The sequence below is a fragment of the Aquarana catesbeiana genome, linkage group LG10 (genome assembly GCF_042186555.1).
Source record: "Aquarana catesbeiana isolate 2022-GZ linkage group LG10, ASM4218655v1, whole genome shotgun sequence".
Lineage (NCBI taxonomy): Eukaryota > Metazoa > Chordata > Amphibia > Anura > Ranidae > Aquarana > Aquarana catesbeiana.
Window position 1 is genome coordinate 252745863 of NC_133333.1, and position 20004 is coordinate 252765866.

A 20004-nucleotide genomic window follows, 5' to 3' on the forward strand; every position below is an offset into this window, starting at 1 on the left:
CTTTACATTGTAGCAAAGTGTCATTTCTTCAGTGTTGTCACATGAAAAGATAGAAGAAAAGATTTACACAAATGTGAGGGGTGTACTCACTTCTGTGAGATACTGTGTGTGTGTGTGTGTGTGTGTGTGTGTATATATATATATATATATATATATATAAAATCTCTCACGCGAAATATTAATTGGCCGCTAATTATTGTGTATTGCTGCGGCGGTATTTCAGGTAACCCGATAGTTATCGCTAGTCAGAAGGCATCCGGGTTTATTTTGTATTTAATGTTCAACGTTTCTTCCCCTGTAGTAAGTCATTTTTCAGAAATGTGCTGTGGTTAGACCCGAGGATTGATGTCGACGCACTTCCCCTTAGTGTGGGTTTTGATTTAGATGATAGGCGCAGGGGGGCGTGGCCGACACAGCCAAAAGCGTGCAGCTGACTTGAGTGGTGCCTGTTAATGTCTTTAGTTTCAGTGTCTGGAGGACGAAGATCACCGAACGTCACACTAACAATTGGTGATCCATGACTCGATACTTTGTATCCTCTCCATAGCTCTCTTCTTACCATGAAGAATACTTTGTTCATTCTGCTGCTGAGTTGGGTGAGTTGTGATATTTTTTGTATTGGATGTGGTTTGTCTGGCACTATGGCATTGTAGAGGGGCAAGGCTTGGTTCACACGTACAGTGACTGAGCGCATGCGCGATTGCGCGCGTCGGGTGTAGGGCAGCCTGTTAATTTCAATGGCTATGCTCAAGAAACCCTTTTCCAAAAATGCGCCGCACCAAGCCGCATGGTGCACTTAATGGCACCGCCGCACCTCTGCTGAAGGGCAGCGCGGCAGGAAAGTGCACAATTTTGAACGCGTTCTGAATCCTGACGCACATAGATCTGGACCTGTGTGTGTGTGTGTGTGTGTGTGTGTGTGTGTGTGTGTGTGTGTGTGTGTGTGTATATATATATATATATATATATATATAATGAGCCCCCGGTCACTTTTGCTTTTGTTAATTCATTTCCTAAAGCAGAGGTCTCCAAACTGTGGCCCGGGGGCCGGATGCGGCCTTTGCTTGTCTTTTTCTGGCCCTTGGGGCACTTTTCCTCCCACTGACACCAATGATGGGGCACTATTCCTCCCACTGACACCGATGATGGAGCACTATTCCTCCCACTGACACCAATGATGGGGCACTATTCCTCCCACTGATACCAATGATGGTGCACTATTCCTCCCACTGATACCAATGATGGGGCACTATTCCTCCCACTGACACCGATGATGGAGCACTATTCCTCCCACTGACACCAATGATGGGGCACTATTCCTCCCACTGATACCAATGATGGTGCACTATTCCTCCCACTGATACCAATGATGGGACACTATTCCTCCCACTGATACCAATGATGGGACACTATTCCTCCCACTGATACCAATGATGGTGCACTATTCCTCCCACTGATACCAATGATGGTGCACTATTCCTCCCACTGATACCAATGATGGTGCACTATTCCTCCCACTGATACCAATGATGGGGCACTATTCCACTATTTTTTCCCAACAAATAGAGCTTTCTTTTGGTGGTTTTTAATCACATCCTGCATTTTTTAATTTTTGTGCTATAACCCTTTCATGACTAAGCCTATTTTTGACATTTGGTGTTTACAAGTTAAAATCCATATTTTTTGCTAGAAAATTACTTAGAGCCCCCAGACATTCTATATATATATATATATATATATATATATATATATATATATATATATTTTTAGCAGAGAATCTAGAGAATAAAATGGTGATTGTTGCAATATTTTATATCACACGGTATTTGTGCAGCAGTGTTTTAAACACAACTTTTTGGGCAAAGGGACACTTTCATGAATTTAAAAAAAAATCAAACAGTAAAGTTACCCCCATTTGTTTGTATAATGTGAAAAATGATGTTACGCCGAGTAAATAGATACCAAACATGTCACGCTTTATAATTGCACGCACTCGTGGATTGGCGACAAACAACGGTACCTAAAAATCTCCATAGGCGACGCTTTAAATTTTTTTTACGGATACCAGGTTAGAGTTACAGAGGAGGTCTAGGGCTAGAATTATTGCTCTCGCTCTGACGATCGCGGCGATACCTCACATGTGTGATTTGAACACCGTTTACATATGCGGGCGCGACTTCCGTATGCGTTTTCTTTGCTGCGCGAGCTCGCGGGGACGGGGTGCTTTAAAAAATTTTTTTCTTATTTATTTTATTTATTTTTATATTTAGAAATTGTGTTTAAAAAAAAATTTTTTTTGATGACTTTTATTGCTGTCACAAGGAATGTAAACATCCCTTGTGACAGTAATAGGTGGTGACAGGTACTCTTTATGGAGGGATCGGGGGGTCTAAAAGACCCCCGATCCCTTCTTTTGCGAAAACGGCGATTCTGAATACTGTAGATTTTTTTTAAAACCCACGCCATTGGCAGCCGAGTAAACGGGAAGTGACGTCATGACGTCACTTCCGCGTTTACAATTAGAAGGCTGGAATGAAGCCGCCCGCGGCTTCATTCCAGACTGTCAGCAGCCGCTGAGGCGGCGGATTGGTGATCGGGCCTCCCGGGAGGCCCGGTAAGAGCGGCGGGAGGGGGGAGACGTCCCCTCCCGCTCATCCGGTACAACAGCTTTTAGCCGCGTTTGTTATACATGGATAGCCGATCGCCCGCTCTACAAAACGGTACCGGGATGATGCCTGCAGCTGCGGGCATCATCCCGGTATAACCCCCGATAGCCGAGTACGCACATCTGCGTACGCTCGGCGGGAAGGGGATAAACAAAAAAACCTGACAATTTTGGTGGAAAAAAAAAAACCCCAATATTTTTAACTTTCTGCTATAAAACATATCCAATAAAAAAATGTAAAAAATCTAATTTCTTCATAAAATTTAGGCCAATATGTATCGTGCTTCGTATTTTTTGAAAAAAAAAAAAAAACAACAAAAAAAAAACAATAAGCGTATATTGATTGGTTTGCGCAAAAGTTATAGCATCTACAAACTATTGGATATATACTGGAATTTTAAATTTTTTTTTTTTTTTACTAGTAATGGTGGCGATCAGCGACTTATAGCGGGACTGCGATATTGCGGCGGACTTTCGGACACTGACATTTTGTGGGAACCAGTGACACCAATACAGTGATCAGTGCTAAAAAATTGCACTGTCACTGTACTAATGACACTTGCTGGGAAGGGGTTAAACATCTAGGGGCGATCAAAGGGTTAAGTGTGTGCCTAGCCAGTGTTTGTGTACTTTGTGTGCTGCTTTTACTAGGGGAAGAGACGGAATTTATTCCCTGCTTTGCGAGGAAAGAAAATCTTACTTTCCCCGCTGACAGGAAAGAGCTTTGCCTTGTTTATCATAGTCCGGGTTCTGTCCTGTGTAAATGCATGATGATCGCCGGGCGCAGGCAGTAATCCAATGGCCGGCACCTGGTGATCAACATCTGCTGTGTTTAATCACAGCATGGCTGTGTCGCCACCGGCGGCACGCACGTGCTTCCCCTACCCGTAAGTGTCAGATCACGTACTAGCTATGAGGAAGGCTTCGGCCGAAACACGTTAGCATTATGTGGATTGTACACTGCTATTGCACTTAATTAAATTCCTATAAGAAGAAGCTTTGGGTTGCCGGCAATTTTTCTTTTAGTATAGCTACGTAATCTGACGCAGCCCAGCCAGCTTGCCGCTGTATATCAATGTTATACGGTTGGCAAGTGGTTTAAAAAAAAAAAAAAAAATTTTAGGTCTAAGTCGCCATTCACACTTAGCGATTTTGGAATTGCCATGATACTGCCTGCGATTCCAAATCACGTGGCGTCCTGTGCAAAATGCGCAACACGGGTTCAGGTGCCATTCATTACAAATTTCAATACAAACACGATGCGATTTTTTTTTTTTTCGCAGTTGTTGTGCAACAGAATTGTGGTGCGATCGCTGTGAAACGCGACTTTTAAAAATCACGTGAAGCTTTTCACCCCAAAAAGGACCAGGAGCTTCTTTTGGGCGACAAATGCGCGTATGGAAGCCCATTGAAGTGAATGCGCAGAATCGCGCAAAGAGCCGCCCGCGCACAATCGCGAGCATGGACACGAGTTCCCGCTACCCGAAGTGTGAATGGGGCCTGAAGGTTGCTTAAAAGCCCCTCAAAAGATGATCTATTTTCTTTCTAAAAGCAGAAACCCTGGAGAATAAAATAGTGGTAGTTCCAGTTTTTTTTAATGTCACATATTAGCACAAAGGTTTAACCAGAACAAAATTTCAGCAAAAAATACACTAGAGTTAATTTTCGGACACACAAATGCGATAGATTACGCACTTTATTGGTAAAATATAAAAGATAAGGTTGTGCCGAGTAAATAGATACCCAACATGTCCAGCCTTAAAATTACGCTCATTTGTTAAACGTCGACAGACTTCAATACCCTAAATTTTCAAATGGTGACGCCACTTCCCGACCGTAGGATGTCCATGGGTTGAATTGGTTATACCGGGATGATACCTGCAGCTAGTCGGTTGTAGACCAGTCTTTCAAGAAGTTTGGAGGAGAAGGAGAGTAAGGAGATGGGACGTAGGTTGTTGAGATTGGTGGGGTCCAGTGAGGGCTTTTTAAGTATGGGGGTGACTAGCGCATGTTTTAGAGCGAAGATGCCACAAGAGAGGGAGAGGTTGAAAATGTGAGTTAGAGAGTGTAGAATCGAGTCAGAGGGTGAGCGTAGCATTTGCGAGGGAACAGGATCCAGGGGGCAAGTGGTTAGATGAGTGCTAGATAAAAGTTTAGCAACCTCAGTAAAAGTAGCAGAGTTGAATGAGGGAAGTAATGATTGTGTCTGTGGACATGGGGTGTTGCATGGGGGAGGTTTTTGCGCATTGGTGATCTCCTCATGAATTGTATCAATCTTAGTTTTGAAGTGATTGGCAATCTCCTGGGCAGTGAGTGAGTTGGTGGGTGGAGGCAGTGGAGGACAGAGTAGAGTATTGAAGGTAGAGAAGAGTTGACGTGGACTGGATGAGAAGGTGTTGATGAGTGTGATAAAGTAGGTCTGTTTGGCAGTGTGAAGGCAGGAGTAGTATTTTAGGAGGGCAGATTTATATTGTGTGAAGTCTTCCTGGGTCTTAGTCTTATGCCACAGGCGCTCAAGAGCGCGGCTACGTTTTCTGAGACTTCTGGTGTCGTCTGTTTGCCAGGGTTGTAGCAGTCGGGGCCTAATTCTGCGTGTAGTGAGGGGGGCCAGCTTGTCTAGGGAGGAAGACAGTGAGCTGTTGTAGATGAAAGTAGCTTGGTTGGGGCAGGACAGGGGGGAGATTTTGTCATAGAGGTGATCAGTAGCAGAGTAGAGAAGAGAAGGGTTGAGGTGGCGAAGGTTTCTACATGTAACTGTTAGGCGGTTGGAGGGAGAAGAGGTGGAAGACAGGGAGAGAGGAAAACTAATAAGGTGGTGATCAGAGAGTGGGAGTGGATTGTTGGAAAGGTTGCACGGATAGGAGAAGACAAGGTCAAGGGTGTTGCCGTTGGAGTGGGTAGGAGCCTGTATCCATTGCTTCAGGTCAAGCGATGAGGTTAGACTGAGAAGTTTAGAAGTAATAGTAGCGTTAGTGTTAACAGGGACGTTGAAGTCACCAAGAATAATTGTGGGGATTTCAGAAGAGAGAAAGTAGGGTAGCCAGGCAGAGAAGTCATCAAGAAAGGCTGATACTGGTCCAGGGGGCCGGTAGATGACAGCAATTCTTAGAGAAATGGGAGAGAATAGACAAATGCAATGTGCCTCAAAAGAGGAGAGTGTCAGAGAAGGAGGTGGGTGAAGTACCTGATAGGTGCTGCATGGGGCTAGAAGGATTCCCACTCCACCTCCCTTCCGTCCACTTGGTCTGGGGGAGTGAGTCCAGAGAAGGCCCCCATGGGAGAGGGAAGCAGGAGAAGTAGTATCTGATTCATGAAGCCAGGTTTCAGTAATGGAAAGTAGGTTAAAGGAATTTGTGATAAAGAGGTCGTGAAGGGCGGTGAGTTTGTTGCAGACAGAGCGTGCATTCCACAGAGCACAGGAAAAGGGAGGGGCTGGTTTTGGAAAGAGGAATAGAGACCAAGTTCTGTGGGTTGCGGCTCCTGCCAGAGGGATGGGAGCGTTGGGCAAAGACAGATGGTGGTGGCCCAGGGTTTGGGGATATGTCACCAGAGATTAGGAGAAGCAGGAGGGTGAGGGAGGTAATGTGGGAATGTGATTTATGTGAAGGGGCATGTCTCAGAGTACTGGAGGTTTTATTAGTATATGGATGTAGAATGAGCAAGAGTTGGTAGGAGCAGTAGTAGGGAGAGGACAGAAGGCAGGGTGATATGTATAAGAAGGGGGGTGAAGGTAAGAGAGTTTGAGGAGAGAGGACAGGAGTGTCAGAAGCAGTGGTAGAGAGTGCATGTTACAGAGCGGAAGGAGAGCTTAATTAGAGAGACGGGGTCACCTGCAGTCTGTTAGGTGCTTTCCAGTGCAGTTTGCTATATTTGTTTGCTTCGTGCAATCGCTGAAGTGCAGAGATTGAAGTGCATATCACTTGTAGAAGGAATCACTTAGAGATGGAAGCCATTGCAATGTGCTCCCCCAGCACCCCTTAAGGATGCTCAAATTTATACTGTTATAAGGGTGGGGTTGAAGTTCATTAATTAATCATGAGTGACTATAAGAATGCCTAACAATCAAGGTGGACTTTTTGCTTCTAAAGTCAGAATAGCAAGAGGCCAGAGGCCAAGATAAGATCAACACATAAAACTTAGGTAAGACAGTCCAGAGCAACAAAAAACAACGTCATGGTTATGCACACAGGGCAACAGATAGAGAAGGCCACATACCAAAGACACACACACAGAGACAGCAAGCAGATCCCAATTTCATTTAACGGTGGAAGAAGTGATTCAGCTGACACATACCTGTAAAGAGACAGAGAAGGAATGATCAGGTGAGGTAGAACTTGAAGCAGAGATTGAAGTGCATATCACTTGTAGAAAGAATCACTTAGAGATAGAAGCCTTAAGGATGGAAGCCATTGCAATGTGCTCCCCCAGCAATGTATTGGAATTTAGGTTCAAATTTGGCTGTTGGTGAACGTAACATATATGAATTATCCAAAAATCCTGAAGTCCATATCTAAACGAATAGAACATAACAAATTAATAATAATAAATAATAATAATAATAAAAAAGTTTTCCTATTACCGTATCTATTATTAATTCGTTCCGATGCCACATTCTATATTTTGGACAATTTGTAACCCCGGATAGATTTGTATTCGTTACATTCACTAACAGCCAAATTTGAAAGGAAATTCCAATACCTATAACTTAATAGTTATTATTAGTTAGTTGTTATTTTTTCAGATTTTCTTTCTTATTTTTTGGCTTTACGAATTGCGATCATAACGAACGACCCGAAAAACGAAAAAAAGAAAAAAGAAATTAAACGAAAACAAAATTAATTTTTCAACCTTGCACATGTCTACTTAACATTACACAGTCAATCACATTTAGTGGACGGTCCGCAGTAGTCACATGTGAAAGCATATGCAGCAGCTTGGCAGCCACCTCCCCTTTACAGTCTCCCCCCCCCCCACCTGGGGTCATTGTACTTACAGGACTGTGCTCTCTCTACAGGAAGTGGGTCTCGATTTGACCGGGAGTCCGAACACTCCCTGGCCAATCGGGGGATATCGAATATTAATTTGCTATTGTCACACAACTGGGTGGGCTCAGGGCGCCCTGAGCCCACCCTTTTTTTTTAAGGCCAATTGGAGCCTCAGGCTCTAATCATGTGCTTCAAAAAAGAAAAAAAAAACCCTTGGAATCCATGCATCTGGCGCCTAATGGACGGGCCTCCACTGTTTAGAACCCTTAAAGGACTGGGAGGTGGCCGGCGGGAAGGGGTTAAACAAGATTGCATATTGATAATGCTCTTCACTTTACAATGATCTCATTTACCTGTAGACTAGAAAAAAAAAAAAAAAAGATGATATTCCTTTTTAAAGTTGCACACCAGGATAAGTAAATATCATCTAAATCCCTTCCTCACGTGTCGTCTTCTGGAATCTCGGTGATCTTTGTGTATTTCTTCCAGATCTGGGCAGTAATCCAGTGTGAGACTTCCTGTAATAAGGACTGCTCACTGCTGATCTCTCTGCTTGTGCAGGGGGACTGGTCTTGTCTCCGCCCCCTTCTCTGGCGGGTGGAGCCTGCTGGGCCCCTCCCACTGCTTTGCGCTCGCCTTGTGCAGAGTGACTGGTTAGGTCTCCGCCCCCTTCTGTGGTGGGTAGAGCCTGCTGGGACCCTCCCACTGTTCTGCGCTCGCCTTGTGCAGGGGGACCGGTCTTGTCTCCGCCCCCTTCTGTGGTGGGTGGAGCCTTCTGGGCCCCTCCCACTGCTCTGCGCTCGCCTTGTGCAGGGTGACTGGTCTTGTCTCCACCCCCTTTCTCTGGTGGGTGGAGCCTGCTGGGCCCCTCCCACTGCTCTTCGCTCGCCTTGTGCAGGGGGACTGGTCTTGTCTCCGCCCCCCTTCTGTGGTGGGTGGAGCCTGCTGGACCCCTCCTACTGTTCTGCGCTCGCCTTGTGCAGGGGGACCAGTCTTGTCTCCGCCCCCCTTCTGTGGTGGGTGGAGCCTGCTGGGCCCCTCCCACTGCTCTGCGTATGCCTTGTGCAGGGTGACCGGTCTTGTCTCCGCCCCTCCTGTACTGGGTGGAGCCTACTGGGCCCCTTTTACAGCTTTGCCCTCTGCACGTGCGAAGTACGGCACAGTGATGATGTCACGGCTGCTTTTTACTAGGTATTTTTGTGAAGGTATTTGGTGCCCAAAAATGGGATTTATAAATATTGTGGCTATTTAAGAGTATATTAAAATTTTATATACTTAAAAAAAAAAAAAAAATTGTGCCGTAGTTTGTTTTGCAAAGGTTTGGATCGCTTGTTTTTACTTGAATAGTGAACAAAATGCATTACTTGATCGGGCATGCCCAGGTGATTTCAGACAAGTCTGGTGGAAGGATGTGGTGGGCAGGATTGAGGCCAATGCTCGGAACTGTCGCATGTTGGAAATCTGTTCTTTGTAGTCATAATAAAAGGCTGTGCTGGTATTGCTGCTTTAAACCTCACATTTAACTGCTGCCTATATACAAACACATGGGATGGAAAGGAGCAGTGGATGGGAGAAAGTGAAGGATGGATGGGAAGGATGCCTCATACCAACCAGAGCACTGGGCTAAGGCATCATGAAGGCTGCCACCAGGACAGTGGAAGGTGGGGCAATCAACTTCCCAATCAATGTCTCGTATAAATGGTTTCCTAAGTCCAAGAAACTGCCCACTCGATGGTATACCCACCCCTGGTTGTATCCTATGGAACTACTCCAGCGCATCTTACCTTGGCTCATGACCATTTTGCTCACCTACTTCTGAAAGGCTTATAGTGGAGGTCCGCCCACCGCTAAAAAAAAAATAAAAAAACAGCAGCTACACATACTGCAGCTGCTGGCTTTTAATAATAGAACACTTCCCTGTCCTGGAATCCAGTGATGTCGGCACCGCAGCTGATGTTTCCATCAGCCGTCGGGTGCATGCCGCCACTGCGTCTAAGGGAACCCGGCAGTGTAGCCTTACGGCTTAACGCCAGGAACCCAACTGCGCATTTACGCGAGGCTCCGCTCCTCTCTCCTACTGGCCCGGGGACATGGGGAAGGGGGAAGAGGAGGGAGCCGAGCCGTGATGTCATTGTCCAAAGCTGTGGCTCCCGGAAGTGGGATCAGGATACCTGTCAAAGATGGGTATCCTGTCCCCCCTCCCCCCGAAAGGTGCCAATTGTGGCACCAGAGGGGGGGAGGAAACAAATGAGCGGAAGTTCCACTTTTGGGTGGAACTCCGCTTTAAGGCTGGAAGGGCTCCACCAGGAACACTGTTGGTTTCCAAGAAATGTTTGGAGAACTCTTAGGCTGAGTTGGCTCTTTCAAAGCAGAGAGAAGGAGGAAAAGAAAGGACTTCCATTTTTTAGCTTAACCTGATCCCCCTCCTTGGATAGGAGTGATGGATGGCTGGATAGGATAGGATGGATTGGATGAATAGGAAGGATGCCTAAACCAACCAGAGCACTATTAAGGCATTATGAAGGATGCTACCATGAGAGTGGAAGGGGGCCCAATCAACTTCCCAATCCACGTCTGGTATATAGGATCCCCTAGGTCCCAGCAGCTGCCCATTCTACACAAATAAATAAGGGAAATTCCGCGCCAACTCAGAATTCAAAGCAGCCAACACCACAATCAGACTAATTGTAAGTATATGAATAAATAAAAATGTGTGGCGCTAATAAATATGTGTGCACAGTGTATCAACTGTGGTAGTAACATCCCCAAAAAAATATAACCATGATACTGTAGGTGCTTCTAATCTTATATGCTTCTCGGAAGGCGTTGAAAGTGCGTTGACGTATAGGGTACTGTAAAGAAGGATAAAATACCCTTACCAAGTCCCAGCAGCTGCCCATTCTACACCAATAGTATACCCACCCCTGGTCTTAGTCTATGGAACTACCCCACAGCATCTTAACTTGGCTCAACGCCATTTTGGCCCACAATCTTCTGAATGAGCTTGGGCTGGCAGGGCTCCACCAGGAACTCTATTGGTTTCCATGAAATGTTTGGAGAACTCTTGGGCTGAGTTGGCTCTTTCAAAGCAGAAAGAAGGAGGAAAATAAAAAAAAAAACTTTGGTTTTCAGTTTAACCTGATCCCCCTCCTTGGATAGGATGGAAGGAGGGTTGGATAGGAGGGATAGATAGATTGGATGAATGGGAATGATGCCTGATATCAACCAGAGCACTATTAAGGCATTATGAAGGATTCCTGCATGACAATGGCAGGGGGGTCCAATCGACTTCCAAATCCACGCCTAGTATAAATGGTCCCTTAAGTCCCAGCAGCTGCCCATTCCATACAGAAAGTATACCCACCCCTGGTTGTAGTGTGTAGAACTACTCCAGAGCATCTTACACTGTCACATGACCATTTTGGCCCACACTCTTCTCAATGACCTCGGGCTGGCTGGGCTCCCCCAAGAACTCTATTGGTTTCCATGAAATGTTTGGAGAACTCTTGGGCAGAGTTGGCTCTTTCAAAGCAGAAAGAAGGAGGTAAAGAAAGTGCTTCTGTTTTCAGTTTAACCTGAACCTCCTGCTTGCATCTCTCACTCTGCTGGTATTTTGGAATGTATTTGCTGTGTAGTGTTGTAAGTGTGTGTGTGTTTTTTTTTGTTTTTTTTTTGTGTGGTTTGATCAGAGGACTCGGCAGTCCCCATAAGCACGTTTTCTGGTTTACAGGAATGACTACAGGCACTGGCCGAGAGAGAACACCTCACACACTCTGTTTCCGTCCTACTTGCGAAATCTGTGACTTCCCTAACATTATCTTGCTTACAAACCAAACTTACTGTATTAAAAAATATGTATTAAGTATCAAAATTATAGCTTGATGTAAGGTGTTTACAGATGTATTGATAAGGAGATCTACCTTCACATCGAGTCCTCCTGAAAACCAAAATATTTAAAACAGCAGCCGTAGCAGAGTCTTATCCTTGACCACAAACTGACAACCTCCTCTGCACCAAGGAAGAGTGATCAGAGGTTAATCAGTTCACTATCATGTGTCATTTCCCTCCACTTAAAATATTTTCTAACAGTCAGAAGGTGCTACATGGCAGCGGATTTTAACCCAACCAGTATTAGATATGCACACATGATATCTTCGGCCAAGTCTTCTGGGAAAAGTTAGAGGAGCTATATTCCCTTCCACCCACCCTATCCTGGGTTCTCTTCAATTCACATACTCCCCCGCCCAGCAGATGCAGCATTGCCTGCTGTGTTCTGCCACAACAGTGGCATACGCATTGTCCCGTGCCACCACCTTTGGTCCTGATATCATCAGAAGCCAAGCACTTCTTCCTGGTTTGGGTAGTGTGGCACCTGCTGAGGTGCGGCAGGCCCACCTTCCTCTGGACACTGTCCTCTCTTGCTTGTTCTAAACTGACCACACAAAGCACAGAAGCTGACCTGTGTTGGTGTGGTCAGTTCTCATCCTTTGGCTGGCCATTCAGAGGCACAGGACACTGTGCAGACACACAGCATTCCTGGATTTGGTAGTTCAGCTACCATGCCCCCCCTCCCCCCTCCCAATCACAGCCTGCCTCTGGTACACACCCCCTCCCAATCACATCCTGCCTCTGGTACACACCCCCTCCCAATCACATCCTGCCTCTGGTACACACCCCCTCCCAATCACAGCCTGCCTCTGGTACACACCCCCTCCCAATCACAGCCTGCCTCTGGCACACACACCCCCTCCCAATCACAGCCTGCCTCTGGCCCACTCACCCCCTCCCAATCACAGCCTGCCTCTGGTACACACACCCCCTCCCAATCACAGCCTGCCTCTGCCCCACACACCCTCCCAATCACAGCCTGCCTCTGGCACACACCCTCCCAATCACAGCCTGCCTCTGGCACACACCCTCCCAATCACAGCCTGCCTCTGCCCCACACACTCTCCTCCCAATCACAGCCTGCCTCTGGCACACACACCCTCCTCCCAATCACAGCCTGCCTCTGGCACACACCCTCCCAATCACAGCCTGCCTCTGCCCCACACACTCTCCTCCCAATCACAGCCTGCCTCTGGTACACACCCCCTCCCAATCACAGCCTGCCTCTGGCACACACCCTCCCAATCACAGCCTGCCTCTGCCCCACACACTCTCCTCCCAATCACAGCCTGCCTCTGGCACACACCCTCCCAATCACAGCCTGCCTCTGGCACACACCCCCTCCTCCCAATCACAGCCTGCCTCTGGCACACACACCCCCTCCCAATCACAGCCTGCCTCTGGCACACCCCCTCCCAATCACAGCCTGCCTCTGGTACACACTCTCCTCCCAATCACATCCTGCCTCTGGTACACACCCCCTCCCAATCACAGCCTGCCTCTGGCGCACACCCCCTCCCAATCACAGCCTGCCTCTGGCACACACCCCCTCCCAATCACAGCCTGCCTCTGGCCCACTCACCCCCTCCCAATCACAGCCTGCCTCTGGCACACACACCCCCTCCCAATCACATCCTGCCTCTGGTACACACCCCCTCCCAATCACAGCCTGCCTCTGGCACACACCCTCCCAATCACAGCCTGCCTCTGGCACACACACCCCCTCCCAATCACAGCCTGCCTCTGGCACACACACCCCCTCCCAATCACAGCCTGCCTCTGGCACACCCCCTCCCAATCACAGCCTGCCTCTGGTACACACTCTCCTCCCAATCACATCCTGCCTCTGGTACACACCCCCTCCCAATCACAGCCTGCCTCTGCCCCACACACTCTCCTCCCAATCACAGCCTGTCTCTGGCACACACACCCCCTCCCAATCACAGCCTGCCTCTGGCACATACACCCTCCCAATCACAGCCTGCCTCTGGCACACACCTCCTCCCAATCACAGCCTGCCTCTGGCACACACCTTCCCAATCACAGCCTGCCTCTGGCACACACCCTCCTCCCAATCACAGCCTGCCTCTGCCCCACACACTCTCCTCCCAATCACAGCCTGCCTCTGGCACACACACCCTCCTCCCAATCACAGCCTGCCTCTGGCACACACCCTCCCAATCACAGCCTGCCTCTGCCCCACACACACCCCCTCCCAATCACAGCCTGCCTCTGGCACATACACCCTCCCAATCACAGCCTGCCTCTGGCACACACCTCCTCCCAATCACAGCCTGCCTCTGGCACATACACCCTCCCAATCACAGCCTGCCTCTGGCACACACCTCCTCCCAATCACAGCCTGCCTCTGGCACACACCCTCCCAATCACAGCCTGCCTCTGGCACACACCCCCTCCCAATCACAGCCTGCCTCTGGCACACACCCTCCCAATCACAGCCTGCCTCTGCCCCACACACTCTCCTCCCAATCACAGCCTGCCTCTGGCACACACACCCTCCTCCCAATCACAGCCTGCCTCTGGCACACACCCTCCCAATCACAGCCTGCCTCTGCCCCACACACTCTCCTCCCAATCACAGCCTGCCTCTGGCACACACCCTCCCAATCACAGCCTGCCTCTGGCACACACCCCCTCCCAATCACAGCCTGCCTCTGGCACACACCCTCCCAATCACAGCCTGCCTCTGCCCCACACACTCTCCTCCCAATCACAGCCTGCCTCTGGCACACACCTCCTCCCAATCACATCCTGCCTCTGGTACACACCCCCTCCCAATCACATCCTGCCTCTGGTACACACCCTCCCAATCACAGCCTGCCTCTGCCCCACACACTCTCCTCCCAATCACAGCCTGTCTCTGGCACACACCCTCCCAATCACATCCTGCCTCTGGTACACACCCCCTCCCAATCACAGCCTGCCTCTGCCCCACACACCCTCCTCCCAATCACAGCCTGTCTCTGGCACACACCCCCTCCCAATCACAGCCTGCCTCTGGCACAAACACCCTCCCAATCACAGCCTGCCTCTGGCACACACCTCCTCCCAATCACAGCCTGCCTCTGGCACACACCCTCCCAATCACATCCTGCCTCTGGCACACACACCCCCTCCCAATCACAGCCTGCCTCTGGCACACACCCTCCCAATCACATCCTGCCTCTGGTACACACCCCCTCCCAATCACAGCCTGCCTCTGGCACACACACCCTCCCAATCACAGCCTGCCTCTGGCGCACACACACCCTCCCAATCACAGCCTGCCTCTGGCACACACCCCCTCCCAATCACAGCCTGCCTCTGGCACACACCCTCCCAATCACAGCCTGCCTCTGGCGCACACCCCCTCCCAATCACAGCCTGCCTCTGGCGCACACCCCCTCCCAATCACAGCCTGCCACTGGCACACACCCCCTCCTCCCAATCACAGCCTGCCTCTGGCGCACACCCCCTCCCAATCACAGCCTGCCTCTGGCACACACCCCCTCCCAATCACAGCCTGCCTCTGGCCCACTCACCCCCTCCCAATCACAGCCTGCCTCTGGCACACACACCCCCTCCCAATCACAGCCTGCCTCTGGCACACACACCCCCTCCCAATCACATCCTGCCTCTGGTACACACCCCCTCCCAATCACAGCCTGCCTCTGGCACACACCCTCCCAATCACAGCCTGCCTCTGGCACACACCCCCTCCTCCCAATCACAGCCTGCCTCTGGCACACACACCCCCTCCCAATCACAGCCTGCCTCTGGCACACCCCCTCCCAATCACAGCCTGCCTCTGGTACACACTCTCCTCCCAATCACATCCTGCCTCTGGTACACACCCCCTCCCAATCACAGCCTGCCTCTGCCCCACACACTCTCCTCCCAATCACAGCCTGCCTCTGGCACACACACCCTCCTCCCAATCACAGCCTGTCTCTGGCACACACACCCTCCTCCCAATCACAGCCTGTCTCTGGCACACACACCCCCTCCCAATCACAGCCTGCCTCTGGCACACACCCCCTCCCAATCACAGCCTGCCTCTGGCACATACACCCTCCCAATCACAGCCTGCCTCTGGCACACACCCTCCCAATCACATCCTGCCTCTGGCACACACCCTCCCAATCACAGCCTGCCTCTGGTACACACCCCCTCCCAATCACAGCCTGCCTCTGGCACACACACCATCCCAATCACAGCCTGCCTCTGGCGCACACCCTCCCAATCACAGCCTGCCTCTGGCGCACACCCTCCCAATCACAGCCTGCCTCTGGCGCACACCCTCCCAATCACAGCCTGCCTCTGGCACACACCCCCTCCCAATCACAGCCTGCCTCTGGCACATACACCCTCCCAATCACAGCCTGCCTCTGGCACACACACACCCTCCCAATCACAGCCTGCCTCTGGTACACACCCCCTCCCAATCACAGCCTGCCTCTGGCACACACCCTCCCAATCACAGCCTGCCTCTGGCGCACACACACCCTCCCAATCACAGCCTGCCTCTGGCACACACCCCCTCCCAATCACAGCCTGCCTCTGGCACACACCCTCCCAATCACAGCCTGCCTCTGGCACACACACCCCCTCCCAATCACAGCCTGCCTCTGGCACACACCCTCCCAATCACAGCCTGCCTCTGGCACACACACCCTCCCAATCACAGCCTGCCTCTGGCACACACACCCTCCCAATCACAGCCTGCCTCTGGCACACACCCTCCTCCCAATCACAGCCTGCCTCTGGCACACACCCTCCCAATCACAGCCTGCCTCTGGCGCACACCCCCTCCCAATCACAGCCTGCCTCTGGCCCACTCACTCCCTCCCAATCACAGCCTGCCTCTGGCACACACACCCCCTCCCAATCACAGCCTGCCTCTGGCGCACACCTCCTCCCAATCACAGCCTGCCTCTGGCACACACCCTCCCAATCACAGCCTGCCTCTGGCACACACCCTCCTCCCAATCACAGCCTGCCTCTGGAACACACCCCTGGTTCAGCCCCCAGCACCCCCAACCCCTCCTTATACTTACCTGAGCTCCATCTCGATCCAGCGATGTACATGAGAGCAGTGGCCCTCCAGGGTGTCTCTCTCTCTCTCGTCATTGGCTCACACAGCTGCTGTCAATCACATCCAATGAGCCAATATCCATTCACAGGAACGCAGCTTGGGAGGCTTGCTATTGGGGGCACTCAGCAGGGGGGAGGAGCCAGGACCACTGGTGGGGAGGATCCAAAAGGAAGAGGATCGGGGCTGCTCTGTGCAAAATCCTTGCACAGAGCAGGTAAGTATAACAGGTTTGTTATTTTTATTTTAAATCACAACCTTTACAATTGCTTTAAACTTAGGGAAAAACCAGTTGAAAAACGATACAATTGGTCTGAGATAACCACAGCCCAGCCAAAAAACGAAATGGACAGAGTAGCTCCTGTTTAGGACAAGCCTAGGTGATAATGTATCTATAATATGTGAAAATATGTAAGAGAAAAGTGTAGCTCCCAACTGTCCCTGATTTCGAGGGACTGTCCCTGATTTCGAGGGACTGTCCCTGATTTGGAACAAAGTCCCCTTGTCCCCCTTTCCTCCTCATTTGTCCCTCATGTTGGACTGATCTATATAGTTGTATATAAAAGGCACTACTTATCTTTCAAAAATTGTATCCCAGTGCTGAACCTTCCATCCAGATTCTAAATTGCTGTATTTGTAAATTTCAAAAGCCAATATAAAGGAATAGTAAAAAAAAAAGCACTTGTGGGTTTAACTAAAAATTTTCTTGTATAATTCTCCTTTAACCACTTGCGGACCGCCCGCCGTCGTTATACGTCGGCTCTTTGAAGAGGAATAACGTTGTTATGGCAGCAGATAGCTACCATAACCTCCTCTTCTTCAGCGGGCGGTCCGCTTTCAGATAAAAGTGGTCTCTGCGGCGGATTCGCCGCAAGATAACTTTTATCCGGGGCGGGAGCTGCCGTGCTCCTGGGGTCTCCGCCGCTTACCGGACTCGTCGGTAGTGGCGGAGATGATTGCGTCCTCTCATGTGAACAGCCTGGAGCCAAGTGAGGGGAAGATGGCCCCCACTCGGCTCCATAGCATCGATCGGTGGAAGTGACGTCAAATGTCACTCCTGCCCAATGCTCTTAAAGGAGATTTTTTTTTTTTTTTTTCAAATGACATTTTTATTTTTATTGCATTTTAGTGTAAATATGAGATGTGAGGTCTTTTTGACCCCCCAGATCTCATATTTAAGAGGACCTGTCATGCTTTTTTTCTATTACAAGGGATGTTTACATTCCTTGTAATAGAAATAAAAGTGACCCTTTTTTTTTTTATTTAAAAAAGGACAGTGTCAAAAAGTAAAATAAGAAAAATAAAAAAAATTAAAGCGAACCGTCCCGCCGAGCTCGCGCGCAGAAGCGAGCGCATACGTGAGCAGCGCCCGCTTATGAAAACGGTGTTCAAACCACACATGAGAGGTATCACCGCGATCGGCAGAGTGAGAGTAAAAATTCTAGCCCTGGACCCTCTCTGTAACTCAAAACTGGTAATCTGTAGAAATTTCTACACGTCGCCTATGGAGATTTTAAGGGTAAAAGTTTATCGCCATTCCACAAGCGGGCTCAATTTTGAAGCGTGACATGTCGGGTATCAATTTACTCTGCCTAACATTTATCTTTCACAATTTAAAAAAAATTTGGCTAACTTTTTACTGTTGTCTTATTTTTAAATTAAAAAAAAAAATCCAAAAAAGTGCGCCTGTAAGATCGTTGCGCAAATGCGGCGTACGGCATAAAGTATTGCAACGACCGTCATTTTATTCTCTAGGGTGTTAGAAAAAAATATATATAATTTTTGGGGGTTCTAAGTAATTTTCTAGCGAAAAAACCTGATTTTAACTTGTGAACACTGAGTCTGAAAACTAGGCTCCATCCTTAAGTGGTTAAGGGGGCGTGGCAGGGGGTGTGTCCTATGCCTACATACTTTTTCTAATAAGTGTCCCTCATTCCCATCTCAAAAAGTTGGGAGGTATGGAAAAGGCCAGCACACCATGCAGGTTGGTGTGTGCCGTTGACCACAAGGTTGTGTCAGAAATCCAATACACAGGACACACAGGTCCTCTTTACCAAGTCCCTCAGAGTACATTGACGTTCTTGAGGTTTGCATGTACAGTGTGGTGAATGCATCGTATGCAAAAAGATGGAAAAAGTTGTGTTTTCTTGGGGCTGATAGGAGAATGATGCTACGTCTTGTGCACTCATTACCACCGTCCCGTGGGTCTGTCTCAGATGAGTAGATAAGGTGAGGCTGGCCCTTCACAGAAGTGATGAAGAAAGCTGCTAGACCCACATGAAAACATTTAGAAGGTGTCTAAGGAAGTACAGACTCCTCATCAAGAACAGGAAAAGAGATAACTATTTCCAGCGGTCGCTGTCTGTTTTGGAATTTGCGTTAAATATTGCCAAAGCAAAAGCCCAGTTTCGATGAGGAGTTGCTTAGGTGCAATTCGATTAAAAAATCAACTTTTTAAGGTGTATTTAGGATCGTTAAGTTTATTTCATTTAGTGTTTTTGACCTTCCTTGCGTGATAGGCTTCCCTGAAGAGATGAGTTTTTAGGGATTATCTAAAGGTGGACAGAGTAGGAGATAGCTGGACAGGGTAGGAAGTTCCAGAGGATGGGAGAGACCCTGGAGAAGTCCCAGAGACAAGCATTAGGGGAGAGGGACGAGAAAGCTAAAAGTCTTGGCTCTTGGGCGATTTGGTGAGGACAGTTAAGCCTAATGAGGGGTTTAGGATTGTTGAGGAGCTTCGGTTACCCTCAGGAGCCATTTAAAGCCTATTGCACCCTTAAAGCCACCAAAACCACCCTAATGTTGCCTTCTTTATGAACTCCAATGCATTTTGTCAAAATGATGACATTTTGCTGAAATCCCCTGATTTTTGCCAAAATTTTGGGGAAACAACAACTCTCAATTTTGTTGGCGGTCTACTGCAGCTGTCCCCATGGAAAGTTCGAGCACTCTATAATTAGGGTGGTTTTTAGGGTGCAATAGGCTTTAAAATGCTTCAGAGGGTAATGGAAGCTCCTCGACAGCCCTGGACCCCTCATTAGGCCTATTAGTTTAGTTTTATTTTCACAGAAAGATAAAAAAAAAAAAAAAAAACAGTGTCAGTAAAATAAATGAATTGATGACAGTCTAGAGGCTGTCCTTTTGAGCACTCTATAATCCTGAAAGCAGAACTCAAGGCAAAACTTTTTTTTTTTTTTTTATATTTCATTTTGGATAGAGTAAGGGAGGGTTCCTACTGGGTAGCTTTCCCTTGACTTCCTGTCCCATAGCCACCACAAGAAGTGAGGGAATTTTGGGAAATTTCGTTAATTTTCACTGTTGGTGACATGGGCGTAGCATAAGGGGGTCACAGGGGTCCCAATTGCCCCAAGGGA

The 20004-nt window shown here is 48.8% G+C and overlaps 1 protein-coding gene across 1 annotated transcript in view; it reads left to right on the top strand.

Annotated features, from left to right (window-relative positions):
* The first annotated feature begins 430 nt into the window (after positions 1-430).
* LOC141111387 (tumor necrosis factor receptor superfamily member 25-like) overlaps positions 431-20004 on the top strand; it is a 96218-nt gene continuing 76644 nt past the window's right edge. The window contains exon 1 of the mRNA XM_073603645.1: positions 431-596. Within this exon, the coding sequence (XP_073459746.1) occupies positions 561-596 (36 nt within the window). The 5' untranslated portion in view covers positions 431-560. The remainder of the gene's footprint in view (positions 597-20004) is intronic.